The sequence below is a fragment of the Hypanus sabinus genome, unplaced genomic scaffold, assembly GCF_030144855.1.
Source record: "Hypanus sabinus isolate sHypSab1 unplaced genomic scaffold, sHypSab1.hap1 scaffold_107, whole genome shotgun sequence".
Classification (NCBI taxonomy): Eukaryota; Metazoa; Chordata; class Chondrichthyes; order Myliobatiformes; family Dasyatidae; genus Hypanus; species Hypanus sabinus.
Genome location: NW_026779125.1, coordinates 264,569 through 284,938, shown reverse-complemented (window position 1 = coordinate 284,938; position 20,370 = coordinate 264,569). Strand labels below are relative to the sequence as shown.

At 47.8% G+C, this 20,370-nt stretch overlaps 2 protein-coding genes across 2 annotated transcripts in view; one reads left to right on the top strand and one right to left on the bottom strand.

Moving 5' to 3' along the window:
* The window catches only part of LOC132386233 (zinc finger protein 420-like), a gene marked incomplete at its 3' end in the record, with an annotated part of 28,320 nt that extends 8,198 nt beyond the window's left edge, over positions 1-20,122 (top strand). The window contains exon 2 of the mRNA XM_059958512.1: positions 19,441-20,122. Within this exon, the coding sequence (XP_059814495.1) occupies positions 19,441-20,122 (682 nt within the window). The remainder of the gene's footprint in view (positions 1-19,440) is intronic.
* On the bottom strand, positions 4,448-8,895 carry LOC132386232 (NACHT, LRR and PYD domains-containing protein 3-like). The gene is made up of 6 exons (XM_059958511.1): positions 6,982-8,895; positions 5,893-5,979; positions 5,575-5,745; positions 5,249-5,419; positions 4,926-5,093; positions 4,448-4,761 (listed from the first exon to the last, which is right to left on the bottom strand). The coding sequence occupies exons 1-6, from the start codon at positions 8,739-8,741 to the stop codon at positions 4,674-4,676; spliced, it is 2,445 nt and encodes an 814-aa protein (XP_059814494.1). The 5' UTR covers positions 8,742-8,895; the 3' UTR covers positions 4,448-4,673.
* Positions 20,123-20,370: the final 248 nt, after the last annotated feature.

Here is a 20,370-nt window from a genome sequence, read left to right as displayed (position 1 = left end):
ATCCAGGCGCACAGCCAGATGGTGCAGGCGGCCGGGCTCGACATCTCGAGCTTTAACCATTTCCGGCCGGAAGGTCGAGGCTAACAGGATCACCACCCCGGTAGAGTTGGAGCTGAGGAGGCTCAGGTAGACCCCTCCCTGCCGCAGCAGGAGCCAAGCGGACTCGTCTCCCGGGATGGTATGGGTTCCCTACAGGAAACTCACCTATATCACCCATCCCAAAGGACTGAGAGATTCTTTTATCTGCAGAGAGAACCCCTGCTACCATTAAAATTTAGACCAGCTACAGTGAGCTTCATGTAAGGAGTTTACTAGGACTCAGCACCTGCATCCTTCCCGGTGAGAGCGGAGGCGCCCTCAATCACACTAGCCCGAGAAAAAAAAAAACAAGAATTCTCTTTGCTTTCCGGGCCCCAGTGGTGCCAACGCCACTCACCTGTGACCCACCGTCTCCCGAAGGAGCGAGGCTGATTCCCACTCTGATGTCCCTCACCAGGTCATCCGGAAAGGATTTCAGCTGCCGCCTGACATTCCCAGACACAGCATTCCTCTTCCCTTTCACCTTCCGTCTAAGGATGACTCGCAGGGACTTCATCAGCCTCGGCTTGCCAGACCAGCGAAGCGAGGCGAGTTTAGGCCGATGCTTTGCACCCTCAGAGGTGAGAATGAACTCTCTGATCTCCTCCACAGGTATCAATGGGGATTTCTCTGGAGGGGTGAGGATGTCCTTTGTCTCACTCCACCGCCTCACTACAGATAGATTCCCCCGTCTTCATCCCCGTGTGTTCGACAGACGGCTGCACTTAAAGCCCACACTGCGCAGCGGGTACCTCCCTCATACCTTTCCGCTGCACCGTCGCATCAGTCTTATCCACAGTTACGACAATGGAGGGATCATCCCCAGGGTCTCCCTGCTAGTCGTTATTTGATGGGGTCGGCATGCAGAGTACATCACCCTCCCCAGGAGGCAGGTATGAAGTGGGTCTCAGCAGCTCAGATCCTAGGGATCCACCGGCAGCCCGATTATGAGAGTGAGAGAGCTTGGTCTCCTCTCCGCTCTTACTGTTTGATGCACTTGCCCCCAGGGAATCGCTTACTACTAAGTCCTGGGTGGAGGGCTTCAGGGCTGTCGCGATTGTGCAAACAGGGCTCGCACTAACTTTCAGCACAATCACACCACCTACCACAGGACTAGTGGCTACATCTGGGGATTCAGGGTTAGACACAAACTCTACCCGGATTCCCACCCTTTCCTGGGAATTCCCCGCATCTACATTCCCTACCCTCTTGAGGGAAGATACCCTTCTCTTCTGAGGCGCACACAGGTGCCGGATTCACCAATGGCGCGGTACTCTCCGCTTCCAACTGCGCACTTTCCCGAGCCTCCCGCTCCACTTCAGGGCAAATAGGCGGGAGCTCTGCGGTCTCGGGGGCCGACTTCTTAGTGTGTTTGGATTTCTTCTTTGCTTTCTTTCTCAGCACAAGCTCCTCCCCGTCCCTCGCCTGAACCTCCTTGTACGTAGCCTCAAGATCTCCCACCTGAACCACGGGGCAGGGGCAGGGACTGAAACAGACGTAGGAATAGGAGCAGGAAGCAGGAGTCGGGTCAGGTGCAGGCACAGGAATAGGATCGGGGCAGAGGTAGCTGGGGCTCTGGTGCCCGAAGTGGACACCCTAGGGTTTCGGGTGTTAGGACAGTCCCTCCGAAAGTGCCCCATCTGACCCACGGGGCAGGAGCAGGGACTGAAACAGACGTAGGAATAGGAGCAGGAAGCAGCAGTCGGGTCAGGTGCAGGCACAGGAATAGGATCGGGGCAGAGGTAGCTGGGGCTCTGGTGCCCCAAGTGGACACCCTAAGGGTTCGGGTGTTGGGACAGTCCCTCCGAAAGTGCCCCACCTTCCTGCACGTAGCCCCAGGAGCACCCGCCTGAACCAGAGACTGGAACAGACGTAGGAACAGGGACAGGATTAGAGACAGGGTCAGGGGCAGGAGCAGGGGCCGGCACAGGTGTAGGAACAGGGATGGGATCAGGGGCAGAGTTAGCTGGGGCACTGGTTCCCAAAGTGGACTCCCTGGGTTTTCGAGTGCTAGGACAGTCCCTCCGAAAGTGCCCCACCTCCCAGCACGCATGGTACCGTGGGCGCTCAGAGTTCCAATACACCTGATAGTCTACCCCCTCGGGCCGGACAGTAAACCGGCCCTCAACGTCGTCCTCCATTTCCAGCTGCATGAACACCTGACGCCGGAAAGAGATTACGTTACGGAGGGTGCGTCTCTTAAATTTGAGTCTGATGTCAGTTATCTCTGACCGTACTTGTCCCAAGCTGTCTAGTGCGGGAAGCAGGACCTCGTTGGGGATTAAACGCTTAACGTGTCCGAAGACAATTCGCTGCGTGGAAATGTCACCAGCTCCATCTTTAAAAGGATGTTTTCCACCGTGATCCCCCCAACTAAGATCCCGGTGTACTAACTCATCATTCTCTAGATAAAACACTTCCTCCCCGAACTCATTCTCTGTGGCCAAAATACCACCTTTCCCAAACAAGTCCTCTAGAGCCGCCACATATTTTTTGCAGTGCGGTTTCAATGTATTCAATGTATTCAAAATACATTGCACTCGCGTTCTCCTTTCACCGACCAAAACAAGGCGTTGTCCGAGGCTGGAGATGCAGCCGTCTTTGTCCAACTCCCCGAAGGCCCGCAACTCCGTGGAGAACGGCCCGGCATGCTGACACTATGTCCAAATCTAGAGATATACGGATGTGCCGGTTATAAAGGCCTGGAGCGAGTTGAGTGACTGGCCGGAAAAGTTTGTACTCGACAGTACCTTGCTGGCTCGGCGCCAGAAATTCCAGCGCCAGGAAAGGCTCCGTCGGTCCTGCAGAACTTCCAGGCCGTGAGAGGTCCAGACTTCTCAACAGATGCTCCGGCTCCTACTCCGAACGAGAATCACGACGATAAAAGAGGAGGGACGTTGTTCTGATGTTAATGGGAGAGCAATGGCGTTTGTCTCCGTTGTTTGGAGCAAACCGGTCTCCTGGCGAATTGCCAGCAGCTGCAGCTGGGAGCCGTCAACGAACCCAGTCCAAACTGGCAGAAAAACTCCAAACGAAGCTTCCACGCTAAAACAGTGTGTGATGGGTGAATGTGGAGGGAGCCTTACTCTGTGTCTGACACAGGAATTGTGCGATGGGACAGTCTGAAGGGAGATTTTCTCAAAGTCTGATCTGCGATTGTGTTATACAGTGTGGAGGGAATTCTCTGTGTCTGACCCCGGTAGTGGGTTATTTCATGGTGTGTACAGAGATTCTCTCAATGTCTGACCCTGCGAGTGTGTAATGGGACGAGGTGTAGGTAGGTTCACTCTGTGTCTGACACCGGTAGTGTGCGATGGGATGGTGCGGAGAGAAATTCACTGTCACAGAACCCGGGAGTGTGTGATGGGATAATGGACTTATTGTGTTTCTGACCCCCCAGTTGTATGTAATTGGATGATATAAAAAGAGCTTCATTCAGTGTCTGACCCTGGAGGGTTCTGATGGGACGATGTGGAGTAAACCACACTCTCTGTTTGACACAAAGATTGTGTGATGGTACGATGTGGAGGAAGCTTCACTCTGTGTCTGACCCTCTGCTATTTCTGACCGTTGAGGATGCAGGTCTGATAGTATACCGTATATGAGCTTCCAATCTCTTTTGTCAATTTTGTCTGCAAAGCCAGGAGAGTGCTCAGGAAGGCTGTGGTCAGGAGAGTGGGTGTATCTCGGGTGCGAGGAAGCGGTGGTCAGCCTGGATGGGGATGCGGACTGAAGAGATCCTGGGGACTGGACAATCGCAGCCTGGAACTGAGGTGCAGCTGTACCACTTCATTGAGTGTGTGTGTGTGTGTGTGTTTGTGGTTCCCTATGCTACAGTTCCAAGGTGAACACAATGAGAATGTCCTTTGTAATCTGTTTCAGCTCAAGAACTCTTTTGGTATATCTCACACTGCAGAGACGTGTTTTCTCCCCATGTCTGAACCCGGGAGTGTGTGATGGGACGGTGTTGAGGTAGCTTCACTCTGTGTCTGTCCCCAGAAGTGTGTGATGGAAGGTGTGGAAGGAGCTTCACTCTGTGTCTGTCTCCGGGGGTGTGTGATGGGATGATGTTGAGGGAGCTTCACTCTGTGTCTGACCCCGGGAGTGTGTGATGGGACGATGCGGTTGGAACTTCACCCTGTGCGGAATGCCGGTATTCCATCCCGCATCCCATTCGTACTTGGGACCTCAGTGAAAACACGTCTGACATTACAGTAGATGTTAACTGTCTGTGGGCGCCCAGTCTCTGAGACGCTGCTGTATCAGTGTGAGGAGCTCAGAACCGTTATTGCAGTTCACCGAGTGCGGGGGCAGCAGTAACCCCAGGTCACTGTTTCTCCTCTAGTGAGACTCAGGTCCGACACCAATGCAGGAAGTTACAGCAGTTTATTGATTTCATCATGACAAATGTAAATTAAGGAATGTTTCAACTAGATAGGACACGGAATCACGTCACTGCGGCACCACCTCTGAGATCACAGAGAGCTCGGCTGAAGCAGGGATCTGTTAGAACGGTTAGAAATTAAACGTGTTTTGCAGGAAATCGGCCAACATGTCCTCATCCAGCGAGCAGCGATGTTCACACATTCAGATCTTCACAACTCCACTCTCAGTCCTGGTCTGGGTTCCTGCAGAGATCTCAGTTCCCTCTCTCCTGTTGGACTGAACCGATTCCAGTGCAGCCTGAAACAGATGCGAGAATAACGATGAAATAAACAGATTACACAACAGTGTCAGTAACAGGGGACCGGGGTTAATGTTTCAGCAACACTCACAGACAAATTTCACCAGAAAACCCGCGGATCCGCTGATATTTCATCACATTGAACATTCACACAAGCACTCACCCGATCCGCACCAGACTCGGGAGGGTCAGTATGACGCGGCGGAGAGCCGGGACAGATTTGTCTGTGAGCGAGTTTAATCCCAGGTCCAGCACCATCAGTGATGAGTTTGTAATGAGAGCGAAGGCGAGATCCTCGGCGCCAGAATCCCTGAGACCGACATTGTACAGACTGGAGATGAGAGAGAGTGAGGGTGAAGGACACAGAGAGACTGGAGATGGTACAAATCCCCAGTGCTTATCAGTAACACAAGTACTGATCACATTAATGTTCAGTGTCAGACACCCAGTGACTGTAAACACAATCTCCCACAGTCTGGTACTTACAGCAGTTTCTGTATTTTACACTCTGGGTTCCTCAGAGCCTCAGAAACCAGTTTCACTCCTGAATCTCCCAGTTTATTTTCACTCAGATCCAGCTCCGTCAGTGATGGGTTTGTACTGAGAGCGGAGACGAGATCCTCGACACCAGAATCTGTGAGACTGTTATCTCTCAGCCTACAGATGAGAGAAAGTGAGGGTGAAGGACACAGTGAGATACGGGACGGTAAAAATCCCCAGTGTTTATCAGTAACACAATTACTGATCAAATTGATGTTCAGTGTCAGACACCCAGTGACTGTAAACAAAATCTCCCACAGTCTGGTGCTTACCCCAGTTTCTGTATTTTACACTCCAGGTTCCTCAGAGCCACAGACACCAGTTTCACTCCTGAATCTCCCAGTTTATTACGACCCATGTTCAGATCCATCAGTGATCGGTTTGTTCCGAGAGCAGAGGCAAGATTCTCGGCACCAGAAACTGTGAGATCGATATTGTCCAACCTGGAGATGAGAGAAGGTGAAGGACACAGAGAGAGGAGGTGGTACAAATTCCCAGAGTTTATCTGTATCTCAATTACTGTTCACATTAATGTTCAGTCTCAGACACCCAGTGACTGTAAACACAATCTCCCACAGACTGGTACTTACCCCAGTTTCTGTATTTTACACTCCGGGTTCCTCAGAGCCGCAGACACCAGTTTCACTCCTGAATCTCCCAGTTCATTCCCCGCAAGTCTAAACACAAACAGACAGATTGCTAAACAAATTGATAAATTGATGAGGGTCTGAGGGAATTACTCTCAATCAGGTATTTCAGGAACCACTATACCGTTCAGTAAATCACTGATCAGTGTTCCCATCACTGTCAACGTCCCTCTCTGCCCAGCTCCAGGGTATTCACTGAGTATCAGTAATTTAATCTGTTGGTGTGACCCTGTAATATACACATATTCTGTCTCATTTCTGATGGTTAGAGAAGTGTTATTGACCTGAGAGCATCAGAAGGGGCAGGGATGAATGATGAAAGAAAGTCCCACAGTGTGGAAAATTTATGATTGGGAGACTGTTGATGGGAATGGTGGGAGAGACCGCACCTGAGGAAAACTCGATGGGAAGAGAGATCCCACAGGAGGAAGGAGGATGGGAAAAGTTAATCCTACAAGACGAGAGGATACAGAAAAAGATTGCATGGAAGAGGTGGGTCTGAACTGAGGCCCACAGTCGGGAGAGAAGATTTGCCCATGGGGTCTGGGTATCTGGTAGTGAGCACAGTCACACAGGTGGACTGATGGTGATAGTCACACAAGAGGAAGGGCAGGGGAGGACAATCTCACAATGGTATTTCTTTCCTTCTCACTGGGACAGTCTGAGGACGGTCTCTTGTCCCTCACCGGGAAGGGAGTGTGAATCTCTGCCCCACCTGCTGCAGTCAGTGTCGGTCTGGGTGTCAGTAACAGTGAGAAGGAACATTGTCAATGGACGTGTTACAGGCAGCGAGAAACACGACCATTCCTGTGATTTATTATCATTAAACCAAAGGCCGGTGTTCTCAGAACTGACAAAGTCTCTAACAGCCCTTCACAAGGAATCACAGAAACCTCCTGTACTTGGGGAATTAGTGGCCAATCACTAGGGCATTTGTCACAATTTTTCAGAACCTCATTTACTATAGTTTTAACCAAATCCCTTGACATTGAAACAACACAATGGAACAGAGTGATAGATAAGTCAAGTTACCTCAAATCCTGGCACTTGTGCAGCCCGGGTCCCAGCCGCTGGATTCCTTCACTCTGAACAAGGCAGTACTCCAGGTCGAGGTGTTTTATTGTGTCACGGAGTCCGATGACATGAGACAGGACCGCGCAGTCAATCGGGGTCAGTGTCATTCCACGGAATGAAAGTGATTCCATTGATTCCAGTGCGGCCTGAGCCAGTCCACGATTCTGAGACTCAAACAGGTAGTGCAATGTGTTCAAGAGGCTCCTTTTACCAGCTTCACTCCATGTGTTTCCAATCTGGCGTTTAACCTCCTCCTTCACCCAGTCAATCACCTGGCAGGTTGTTTCATGAGGAAATGGACCCAGAAACTCTTCCAGGCCCCGAGCTGTCATTGGGGAGGAGAGACCAGCAACAAAACGAAGAAATACCTCAAATCGTCCATCTGTCGTGTTGTGGGCTTCATTGAGGAATATCAGGATATCCCCGGGATGTGGATTCAGGAATTGTGCGACTGCAGCTACAAACTCTTGGATGGTGAGGTGTGGGAATGTGTACACCACACACCGGGCAGAATCCTCTCTCTCCAAAAGCTCCATCAGGAACCCGGACAGGAACTGGGAAGGCTGCAGATTGTGGTTGATCAAATCATCATCTGTAAACACAATCTTCTTCTCGGACACTCCTCTGAAGGCCATCTGACCAACCCTGAGTAACACATCACGGGGGTTCTCAATCTCACGGCCGTGGTTTTTCAGGATGTTGTAAATATAGTAGGAGTACAGTTGGGTGATGGTCTTGGGAACTCGCTGCGGGTCCCTGACTCTTTGTGTGAAGAAAGGGCCCAGTGCCAGAGCGAGGATCCAGCAGTAGGAGGGGTTGTAGCTCATGGTGTACAGGATCTCGTTCTCCTTCACATATTTGAAAACAGCTGCCGCCACAGTCTGATCTTCAAAATGCCTGCTGAAATATTCCTTCCTTTCCTCACCAACCAATCCCAGGATTTCAGCCCAGACACTGATCTCTGCCTTTTCCAATAAATGTAACGCAGTGGGACGGGTGGTCACAAGCACTGAACACCCTGGGAGCAGCTTGCCCTGGATTAAACTGTACACAATGTCAGACACTTCACACCACCACTCGGGATCTGGGCACTGGTGCTTTGGTTCTGTATCTCTCCGACTGTCAGCAAAATCGATTCTGTGTTTGAATTCGTCCAAACCATCGAATATAAACAGCAATCCCTCTGGGTTCTTCCAGACATCTCTCAGGATATTCCCAAAGTAAGGATACTGATCCAAAATCAGTTCCCTCAGGTTTATTCGACAGTTAATGGTGTTTAAATCCCGGAATTTGAAACTGAAGAAAAACTGGAATTGTTGGTATATTTTCCCCGTGGCCCAGTCATAAACAATCTTTTGTACCATTGTTGTTTTCCCTATCCCCGGGACTCCAGCCACTGCTGCTGAATTCCCAGTTTTGGATTTACTCCAGGAAAAGCTGCTCTGGAGTAACTGATCAGTCCGGATTTTTTCCAGCTCTCTGCGGAGATGTTTCTGTCTCCACTCCTCGTGGTCTCTGCCTCTTGCCAGCAGCTCATGTTCCACCAGTCTCCGATCTCGAACAGTAGAAATGACCGTGAGCTCAGCATATTGATCAACCAGCTGGAAAACCTTCACCTTCTCCCTCATCAGGATCGTGTTCACTCTCAGTGTTTCAGTTTGTGCCCGTAGAGTCTCCTTGTGTTTCTGTTGAACATCTTCCATGGGAACAGAGAACATAGTCAAAATGTTAAATGGTTCAACGGACAAAGAATATTATAACTGCATTTCAACATTCAGTGTTTGAGATTACATGAATTAATTCAATGCTTACATGGATATTAGGCAGAAAGTAAAATTCTGTTCACAGACACCGGAATTGACAGCGATGGATGTCTCAGAAAATGTCAATTTCTCATATTCTGTTACTAGTTATTTGTGAAGGTGAACTTTCCGCTGATATCCTATTCCAATCCTGACTGCACTCCCGTTGCAACAACATTTCACTATATTTCAAGCATTGTTTGCATCATTAACAGATGATGTTAATGTTGATCTGGCATGGAAATATGGAGAGAAGGACACTGTGAATTTTGGCAAAGCTGCACACTGGGGAGTCCATTGCTCTTACATCACAACAAGAGCAGAATATGTGGAAAATACTCAAGTCGGGCAGCGGTTGGGGGAGAATCACAGTGACATGCGGATCGATAACCCATCAGAATGACAAGAAAGAAAATGGGTAGTTTTCAATCGCAGTGATGGAGGATTGGTGGAAAGGTGAAATCTCTGTTATTGGAAGAAGCCAGAAGCGTCTGTCTCAGTGATGTACATTGTTTATGTGGAGAGGGTGGTGAAGTCTTGGCAACTGCTACTCATCAGTCTTGCTGTGGCGGTGTGGGGCGCTGTCTTATGAGGCCTCCGTCTGTCAAAGTCGACCATGGATGTCCTGACCCCTTCATTTCCATTCAGCAATGTCTACCCATGATCATATTTGCATATGCTTGTATGGAGTGCTGAATCCCCCTTGTGTTGATGAAAATATATCCTTAGAGCTAATTGTGGATTTCAGAAAAGGCAAGGTGAGGGTACACAACACAGCAATCCTCATAGAGGGATCAGAAGTGGAAAGAGTGAGCAATTTTAAATTGCTGGCTGTCAATATCTCTGAGGATCAAACCTCGAGCCAATATATCAATACAGCTACAAAGAAGACACAACGGTGGCTATCAGGAATTTCCAAAATCACTCGAATTTGTAACTGGGCATTTTAACTGGCTGCATCACCGTCTGGTTCATGGGGACCACTGCACAGGATCAGAGTAAGTCACACACTCAACGATTCAGGTACAACTTCACCTCTGCCATCCAGTTTCCTAATGGACATTCAACCCCTCGATAGTGCCTCACAAATCACGTTTTTATTTCCATTTCTGTACAACTTATTTAATTTAACATTTCATATAATCACGCAGTCATGCATAACTCTACATGCACAACTTTCAGGCCCTGATGCCATTTTGCTGCTCAGCCAGCTCCACTGGACAGGCCACGTGCCTCGCATGGACAATTCCAGGTTACCGAAAGCAGTATCTACGGAGAACTCACTCAGGGCAAGAGAGATGGTGGTGCCCAACGCAAGAGATACAAGGACCAAATTAAGCAACAGCTCCCTCAGGCAAATATGGAGGTTGTCCACGGAAAAACCAAGACTTCAGAGGAACCCAGAAGAGCGACTGCTGGAAAGAGGAGATGCAAGAAGGATCCAACTACCGAAATGCCCGACTCCCAGCGACATCCGTGTTCCAACTGCTCCCGGGTGCGCAGATCCAGCATTGGCCCCTGCAGTCTGCAACGATCGTGCCGTCATCCAGTACGTACGTTCGCACACACACACACACACACACACACACACACACATACACATGATGTTTTCCACCAGAAACCGGTCAGGACTGCCCAAACCAGAAATGCTGCATCAGCAGTTCCGTGCGAACAGCACGTATTGCATGACTGAGAGCTTACATTGTCGGTAATCAGCAGGAGCTCAAGAAATGCAGCTCCGATTTGTGGAATATCAGCCAGACAGGATTCAGGCACAACTCTCCTCCAACAACACACACAGCTTAGAGTAAGGTCTGCACACCATCGTGGACTTCAAAGCCAAGCATCGCTGCATCTCTCCCAGATGAGCCAAATCTTTTATACGCTCGGTTCAATATCGCCAACACTGAGGCCCCGAGGAGAGCTGACAAAGCGACCTGCACATTGGTCATCTCTGAGGCTGAAGTTCACATGTGTTTCCAACGAGTGGACAGTTGCAAGCCTGCGGGACCGGACGGCATCCCAGGGCGGGTACTCAGGATGTGCACGGCGCAAATGGCTGGTGAGTTTACGGATAATTTTAATCTCTCCCTCTCCAAGTGTAGAGTGCCGTCCTGCTTCAAAACATCCACCATTGTCCCTGTACCTAAAACTACGAAGGCAACATGTCTGAACGTCTGGCGTCCTGTCGCTCTCACCTCAATAATAAGCAAATGCTTTGAGAGGCGGATCAAGGACTACATCGGCCGCATGCTGTCACCCACACTGGACCAACTACAATGCACCTGCAGCTACAACCGATTGACAGACGACACAATAGTCACTGTTCTGCACACCTCCTTAAACATCTGGAGAAGAGGGATGCTTATGTGAGAATGATGTTATTAGACTACAGTTCAGCATTACTCTACAGGGAACTCTCTCTGGGCAAGAGAGATCGTGGTGCCCACGCAAGACGGACAAGGACCAAATTAAGCAGCAGCTCTCTCAGGCAAATTTGGAGGTCAACGAGCGGCAGCCGCTGATCCATGGAAAAGCCAAGAATTTTGAGGAACCCAGAAGAGCGACTGCTGAAAAGAAGAGAAGATGCAAGAAGGATCCAACTACCCAAACGCCAGCATCCCAGCTGTCCCTCTGTCCCAACTGCGCCCGGGTCTGCAGACCCAGAATATATCAACCTATTGGGGAAGAGAAAAGGATTTCGGGTATGCTTTGCTTCATGGTCATTAATGCTTGCTGGAACCCTGGAATGTCCATGCCCTTCAATCCTTTTGTTCCCCAGATCTGGAGTACCTGTGCTGCTGTGTGCACCTTTCTGGTTGCCGAGGGAGTATTATTATCACAGAGGGGGGATGATTCCTCCCAGAAACCGGTCAGGACTGCCCAAAACTTAAAGATTTCTCAAAAGAAAATGAAATGTTGGTTTGATAAGTGGGCTTGCGAAAGAAAATACCAGGTGGGGGATAAGGTGCTGACTTTATCTCCAATGTTGACAAATCCACTTCAGGCAAAACTCAATGAACCGTATGAAATAGTCTCTCAGATTAATAATGTGAATTATGTTATCAAAACACCCGACCGATGTAAACTAACACAGGTGGTTCAGATAAATATAATAAAGCGTTGTTTTGACAAGCAGGCACCATCTGTGAGTGTTGTTGTCAAAACAAATGAATCTGACAACCCTGAGAATGAAGCAATTGACTCGTCTGAGACTTTTCACAAGCCAAACATGGTCCCAGTTAGGTTAATGAACCCGGTTGTTCCAGAAAACATTGATAACAGGTTGGCTCACCTGCAGCCAAAGCAACAACAACTGCTGAAGGAATTAATTCTACAGTTTAAAGATTTATTTCCCGATGTTCCCAAGCAAACCGCAGTCGCAATAAATCATGTATGTATTGGTTAAACCGATTAAAAAAAAACCATATCGCATGAACTTAGAAAAGTGTAAATAGGCTGAGCAAGAAATTGAAAATATGCTGGAAAATGCTATTATTAGTCCTTCAGCATCAGATTCGAGCATTATTGTGCCTAAACCGGATAGTAGTGTTAGATTTTGCACTGATTATAGGAAGGCAAATGCAGTAACAAAAACACATGCCTATTCTATCCCCAGGATGGATGATTGCATCGATAAGGATGGAAAAGCTGAATTTCTTACAAAGATTGATCTGTTCACAGGGTATTGGTGTGTTCCATTAACGGACAGAGGTAAAAAAAAAAATCTGCATTTGTGATACCATCTGGATTCTATGAATATAATGTCTTGCTGGTTGGAATGAAAACTGGTCCAGGAATATTCCAGAGAATGAATGATCCTGTAATTCGGGGGTTGGAACACACAGATGCCTATATTGATGACTTGGTTACAGGGAGTGACACTTGGGAAGAGCATAGCTCTGCAGTAGAAAAGCTGTTTGACAGGTTTTCCCAGGCCAGCCTTACAGTTAACTCGGCTAAGAGTGAATTTGGCCATGCCATTCTGATCTGTCTTGGCTATGTTGTAGGTCAATGCAAGTTGGTTCCTGTTTGGGCAAAAGTCCAGGCAATTTCTCAAGTTCCTATTCTGACTGCTAAGAAGGCTCATAGAAGGTTTCTGGGAATGGATGGATATTATTGTAAGTTCTGTAAGAACTCTGCTGCTATCGCTCTTCCTCTGACTAACCTGAAGAAGGGTGAAAAGTTTGTTTGGACCGAGCCTTGTCAGGAGGCATTTGATCGATTTTAAGTTATTATGTGAGATTAGGCCAATCAATGTAGTGCTGTCAGCAAATTTAATCAGCAGATTGGAGCTGTGGGTGGCAACACAAGTCATGGGTGCACAGAGAGTAAAGGAGAGGGACAACTTATGTGGGTTATGTGTGCTGAGGGTCAGAGCGACTGTGGAGGTGGAGCCCACTCTTACTACCTGCCGGCGATCTGACAGGAAGTCCAGGATCCAGCTACACAAGGCAGGGTGAAGGCCGATGTCTCTGAGCTTCTTGTCGATACTTCACGCCTTTGTATAGCTACTGCTCTGCCCATGACTGCAAGGAACTGCAGAGAACTTTGGAGAGCAGAGAACATCAGAGAAACAAGCATCCACTCCATGGACTCTCCCTACACTTCCACTCCCTCGGAAAAACAGGCCATGTACACAAAAAACCTCATAACCTGCTGCAAACCCGCTCCCAAATTGGCGGAGAGATACAAAAGCCTTAAAGTGCGAAACACCAGGCTGAAGGACGGATTTCTGTCTGCAGTTATAAGCCAAATGAATGAAAAAATGGACTCGACCTCACAATGTAACTCGACTTGACCTTGCACCATATGTCTATTTGTACTGCACTTTCTCTGCAGCCATAATGCTTTGCTACAGTTATTTTTTGTTGTATATGAGCTCAATGTACTGTTGTAATGTATCGATCTGTGTGGATGGTACATCAGGCAAGATTTTCGCTGTAGCTCAGTACGTGATGAAATTAAACACATTTCCCCATTTTAATTGTGTAGAAATATTAGACAGACTGAAATTCTGCTCTGGACCCTCAGAAGAAACTGAACTGTTGTCTTTTCTGAGGAATGCAAATAAATGGAAAATGCTTCAATCTCACATTACGATCTGCAGTAACTGGGATCAGGTGACCGGTGGTGGGTCTCCCATATCAATAACAGTATCAGGTTTAGTAGCACCGGTATATGCCAGGAAATTCGTTGTTATTTGTTAATTCTTAAAAAAAGTTTTTAACAATTGCGATTTAAAATAAGAATATTTATAGTACAAAAGCAGAAAAAATAAAAATGTAATAAACTATTTTAGTTGTGTAAATGTAATAAACTATTTTAATTGTGTGGAACTATTTGACTGACTGGGTTGTAGCTTTGTAAATTCTGAAGTGAAGCTGAATTAAACTTTACACATTTATGAGAAGCTCAGAGAAATACAAATGGCTAAATTCTCACATAAATGGGTCAGACACCCAGAAATATTGGAAGCACTTCAGCACGTCGAAAGAGTGAATGAAACATGCAGAAAATATTACAAAAAAAACATTGTCCATCCACAACGAGAGGACGTGACAGATCCGGATCTCACTGACTTGTATGAACGGGTGAAAGATGAAGCTACACATACACGTAGAGCAGTGACCCGCAGATGCTGCAGATCTGCAGAAAAACTTGAACAGGAAACGGGATCAGGTGACGGGTGGAGGGACTCCCACCTGAACCGGTGACTCTGCTCCTCGCCCCTCACACGCTACCTGACCCATCCACCGCAGTCCCCACATTATTCCATATTTACACCAGATACATGTCCACTTTTCCACACCATATCTACACCGATCACTTTCCCTCCAACCCCTGGACACAAAATCACGGGCTCGATTCCCATCCCGTTCCTTAACATAATTCAAGCCCAAAAAGGAAGTGTTCACGTTTCATTTAAATCAGTTCTGTTTTTATCTACACTAATTTCTATTCACATTCCTCCGGCTTCTGTGGACGAACACTGAAACGTCAAGTGAGAAACAGCAGGGGTGGCCATTCAGCCCCTCTAACCATCAACAAGATGGCGGCTGTTCTCGCATCTCAGCCACGTTTCTGTGCAATCCTCATTTCCTCTATCCCTTCGGTCTCCACACATCTGCCGGCCTCTTTTCTACGTGAGGACGATCACTGTGTCTTCACTGCGCTCTGTGAAAGGTATTTCCAGACATTCACAACCCTCGGAATGGAGACATTTCCCCTCATCACAGTCCCGGACAGTCCACACCCTTTTTCAGAAACTGGGATCCCTGGTTCAACTGGTAATGATGTTGTGCATTTCAATGTGTTCACCTCTCAGTTCTCGACTCTCTAAATGACATTTAGATTTATCACATTTGATCTTTCTTCAAGTTATGAACCCACCACTCCAGGGATCAGTCAGGTGACTCTTCATTGTACTCACTATAACAAATACTCTCTAACCTCTTTGTTCATCCTCTATGGAATTAATTTCCATCTTTTGCATCCCCGTGTTGCCCCAACTACTCACTTCCCACCCTTGTCACTATTTTTATCTTCCACCTCCCCCCTCACCTGGATCCACCTCTCAATCCCCAGCTCTTGCCCCATCCCCACCCCTCAACCATTTTCCGTGACTATTTTCCGTCCACTCACAGTCCAGAGGGAGGGTCTCAGCCCGAAATTTTGACGGTCCATTTCCTTCCACAGATGCTGCCCGACCCACTGAGTTCTTCCGGCAGTTTGTTCTTTGGTCTGTATAACCCGTGTTAGTATGGGGAGCGGGATTTTACACCATATTCCAGGTACAATCTCAACAAAGCACAAATAATTGTCACTTTGCCCGGACCATTGCCCCGCTTCCAGGGCAACAGTCTGCCGGTTTTTGCCCCCCAATGTGCTGAATCCCTCTGCTCGATACCACCTGGGGCTCACCGTGAATCCCTCCCCTGTTATGTGTCCGGCTGTGCCGTGTTGTTGGTGGAGTGGGCAGCGTGGTGTTTGTCTCGATTCGGGTCACAACACCAGAATTGCCAGCGGGGTCCACACACAGTGGATTAGTCAACAGAAAACCTCCCGTACCTGCAGTCTTTGTCTCCTGGTAAACTCAACACCCTGACAGTGTGGACCATAGATACCCCTTCCTCTCAGAGTCAGGGGATCATTCAGACAGCTGATCGCTGAGAGGAATTATATTTATTGGTCATTAAAGTTCACCCAGATACGTTTGGACGGGTTTGATGGACGGGGTGTCACTGTGAAAGGGCCGGACGGCCGAACTCTCTCCGTTGTCCAAACATCCTTCCAGGTGAGGCGACACTTCACCTGTGAATCTTCCGGGGTCGCCTGTTGTGTCCGCTGATCCCGATGCGGCCGCCTCCACACTGGTGACACCGGCTCCTCCGCAGTTGCGCTGGGTAGGAATATTTTTTAACGGGTGTCGATATTTTTCTTCACTCTTCTGCGGGAAGTGTGGGTTTTGGCGGTTGATGATCGTGATGCCGTCCTTTTTGATGCGGGGGGTGCGGAGGGAGTTTCATTTTTTTCTCTCTCTGAACGATTTCATGTTTTATTTGTTTCCTGTTGCTCTGGAGAAGGAAACGAAAACTCAGCGTTATTTATGGATACCTGCTTTGATAATAAATTAACCTTTGAATTATCCACTCCGAGCGGGACTGGCTTAATTCGTCATTCAGACAGGAACAGTCTGTGAATGCTCCCATCCAATTCACCAATTCCCCTTACACCACAGATATATCTGTCCAGATACTCCCCACCCAAGACTGGAGCCAAACGTATTTACTACATGACAGACCCTAAAGACAAATTACAAAATAGTCATAATGGCTAACACACACAGAACAGACTGAAGCTGTCCTATCTCTACACATGAGTGCACAAGGAGATAAGCATCCTGAAACCCTAGCGAGCTACCCTGAAGAAGAAATATGGCTCAGCACGGATTAGCACATTGGTTCATTATCAGCAGTTTATTTCAGAAAAACAGGCTGCTATTTTTTTAATGTAGTGCTAACCCTTTTACATACTTTATCATTCCCTTCTTTAGATCATTACATGATCAACAAAGCAGTAACCTTTTACAGAGAAAGCAAAGAAGTACAGCATTAACTTCTCAGTGGGTAAAAACGGCATACAGCAGTAATTATAAGAATGATATGCACAACCATTTGGACATAATGCAATATAATGCCCCACATATTACCGATAGGTCTTCGAATATCACCATTTCGACCCTTTGGTGAACCCGTGTAAATCCTGCCCTGCTCTCTTGATGCTGTCAGTCTCCTTTGCAGTGTGCTGGGAGAGGGATGTAACGTTAGTAGACTCATCAGGGATAAGGGTGCAGCATTCTGTGTCCATAACAGCACAGGTTCCCCCTTTTTCAGCTGGGATAAAATCTAAAGCCGTACGATTCTGTACAATTTTTTGCCGGATTGCAATCATTTCAGTGGATATTTCTGTTACTTGGGCCTGTGTTTCTGTCAGGGACCCTGCAGTATTGTGGCCAGCTCCTTAAGTGCTTGTAGCCAAATTGATTGTCTCTCGTGAATTCCTGGCTACTCCATAGGAGAGAAAAGCGATCATCCAAAATTGCTCAGTCTTATTATTCCACTCGGTTGCTGGGCACCTGCAGTTATGGCCAGGATGCATGTTTCCCAGTGTAGGAAGTTCAGTTTGGTGGGGGCCTGAGAAACATCCCTCAAAACACTGACAGCCACAGTCATCTCTGACTGGACCACAGTTCCTCACTCTCTTCCCCAGGTGTTATTTGAGGAAGCCCAGGCTGAGAGTTCCTCACTCTGGTTGAGCAGGATTACAGACATTGGAATCATAGTTTTACCCAGCAGGCCCCTAGTTCTACCAGTATGGCAAGGTGTGACAGAGAGGCAGAAAGGTGTTAACATGGGTGCTCCCAGAAAGACATGTACACGAACACCTCTGTTACATTCCCGTAACGGTTTAAATGAACCAGCAGCAATAGACCACACCTGGAGTGTGCTTTTGATGTTAAAACCACTGTCTTTATTCGTATCTACTTTTAATATAACAAATTAAGCAAAATAATCAAAAGCTAAAAGTGTTATGAGTACACATATGTGTAAATATAACTCCCAAACCACTGAGCTCAGGGAATACCAAGCTTAAAGTCTTGAGATGGTGAAGTATGTAAGTTCAGTTCATCCACGGAATCAATGACAAGAGAGTGAGATTTGTAATCCTAGGTGAATGTCAAGAGAAGGCAATTACGTTGAATTCCACAAATTCCACAGTGGTAAAACAAGATAACAGTCGCTGCAGGTCTTATCCCTCGTTGTTATAAATGCACATATGAATTATCACCAGAAGTAGCTTATCACAGGAGTACTGTCTTCAGAAGGAACTACCACCCAAGCAAGGGTTAACACACAGGTAGATTCCGCAAGGTACTCCCAATCTAGATCCAACACACAAAGTATTACTGACAGTGATGTCCACAGAATATCCCTTCTCACAAGTGTTTACCACATAACACACCCGAATCCAGCTAAGGGTTAACAAAAGTGGTTGCCACGGGATACTCCAACAAAATCCCCATTTGCATTATACGAATTATCACCAACAGTGATTGTTCACAGGGGTACCTCTTCAAGTGAATTACCACAACCAGGCAAGGGTTAGCACAAGTGGTCTTCACAGGATACTCCCAAACCAGCAGATCCACTCCAATGGATCAACCAATGTGACAATAACACATTCGGTGTAGGCTGGATCAATAGTCAACCCGCCTTGTGGGCAAAGGGGAGTCCAAACAGTGGCCTTTGGCCACTAGGCCCTTTGTTTCGAACTTTCCATCTTCTTTCTTTCTCTCCGGCTGACTGCGTTTGTGACTGTCCTTTCTTAAATAAAACAAACTGTGAGCTATGTAAACACAAGCTGCGAGCAAGTGTAAACAGCTCAGCAGGAAGAGGGAATAATACCAATGGAGAGAGTCAAGCTGAGCCAGGGTACAAATTGCAGATGGCAGAAATGCCCCATTGTTATAGAAACAGGAAGAACATCAGGGAATTGATGGTCATTCCAGATACCAGCTCTCTGCCCAGTCAGGAGACGATTTTTCTGTCCAACTTGGGTTCAACCTCATTGTAACAGTGAGGAACAGCCAGATCAAAACTTGGCGACTCAAACAATCTCATCTGAAATGTTGTCCTACGGCCATTGATGGACTTTGTAAATCATTTCACAGGTTAAAACGAGAAGGAATTTGTCTCCAGGAATCTCAAACACAGCACGCCAGTTTTGCTGTCTCTGTCCAGATATTTAAGAAGTGGAGCGAGGGATTCAATCGACCATCCTTCCTACTCAGACTGTGGGGAGGGATTCACTCGGTCATCCTTCCTACTCAGATACACTCGATCATCTCAACTGAAGGTACATCAGCAAGTTCACACTGGGCAAGGCCATTCACTTGTTCTGTGTGTGAGAAAGGATTCAATTGGTCTTCCCACCTGTGGACACACCTGTCAGTTCACACCGGGCAGAGGCTGGTGATCTGCTGAATTTGTGGGAAAGGATTCACTCAATCATCCGACGTAATGGCACACCAGCGAGTTCCCACTGACGAGAGGCCATTCGCCTGCTCAGAATGCGCCAAACGATTCATTCGGTCATCCGACCTACAAAGACACCATCGAGTTCACACTGGGGAGAAGCCCTTCCTTTGTTCAGAATGTGGGAAGCGATTCACTCAATCTTCCACACTACAGAGACATCAGCGAGTTCACACCGGGGAGAAGCCATTCACCTGCTCAGTCTGTGAGAAGAGATTCGCTCACTCATCCACCCTAAAGAGACATCAGCGAGTTCACACTGGGGAGAAGCCCTTCCTTTGTTCAGAATGTGGGAAGCGATTCACTCGATCTTCCACCCTACAGATACATCAGCGTGTTCACACCGGGGAGAAGCCATTCACTTGCTCAGTCTGTGGGGAGAGATTTATTCGTTCATACACCCTACAGAGACATCGGCGAGTTCACACCGGGGAGAAGCCATTCACCTGCTCAGTCTGTGGGAAGGGATTCACTCAGTCATCCCACCTAGAGAGTCACCAGCGAGTTCACACCGGAGAGAAACCATTCACCTGCTCAGTCTGTGGGAAGGGATTCAGTCAGTCATCCAATCTACAGAGTCATCAGCGTGTTCACACTGGGGAGAAGCCATTCACCTGCTCAGTCTGTGGGAAGGAATTCACTCAGTCATCCCATCTACAGAGTCATCAGCGTGTTCACACTGGGGAGAAGCCTTTCACCTGCTCAGTCTGTGGGAAGGGATTCACTCAGTCATCCACATTACAGAGACACCAACGAGTTCACACCGGGGAGAAGCTGTTCACCTACTCAGAATGAGGGAAGCGATTCACACGGTCAGCCAACCTACAGAGACACCAGCGAGTTCACACTGAGGAGAGGCCGTTCACCTGCTCCGAATGTGGGAAAGGATTCACTCAGTCATCCACATTACAGAGACACCAACGAGTTCACACTGGGGAGAAGCCGTT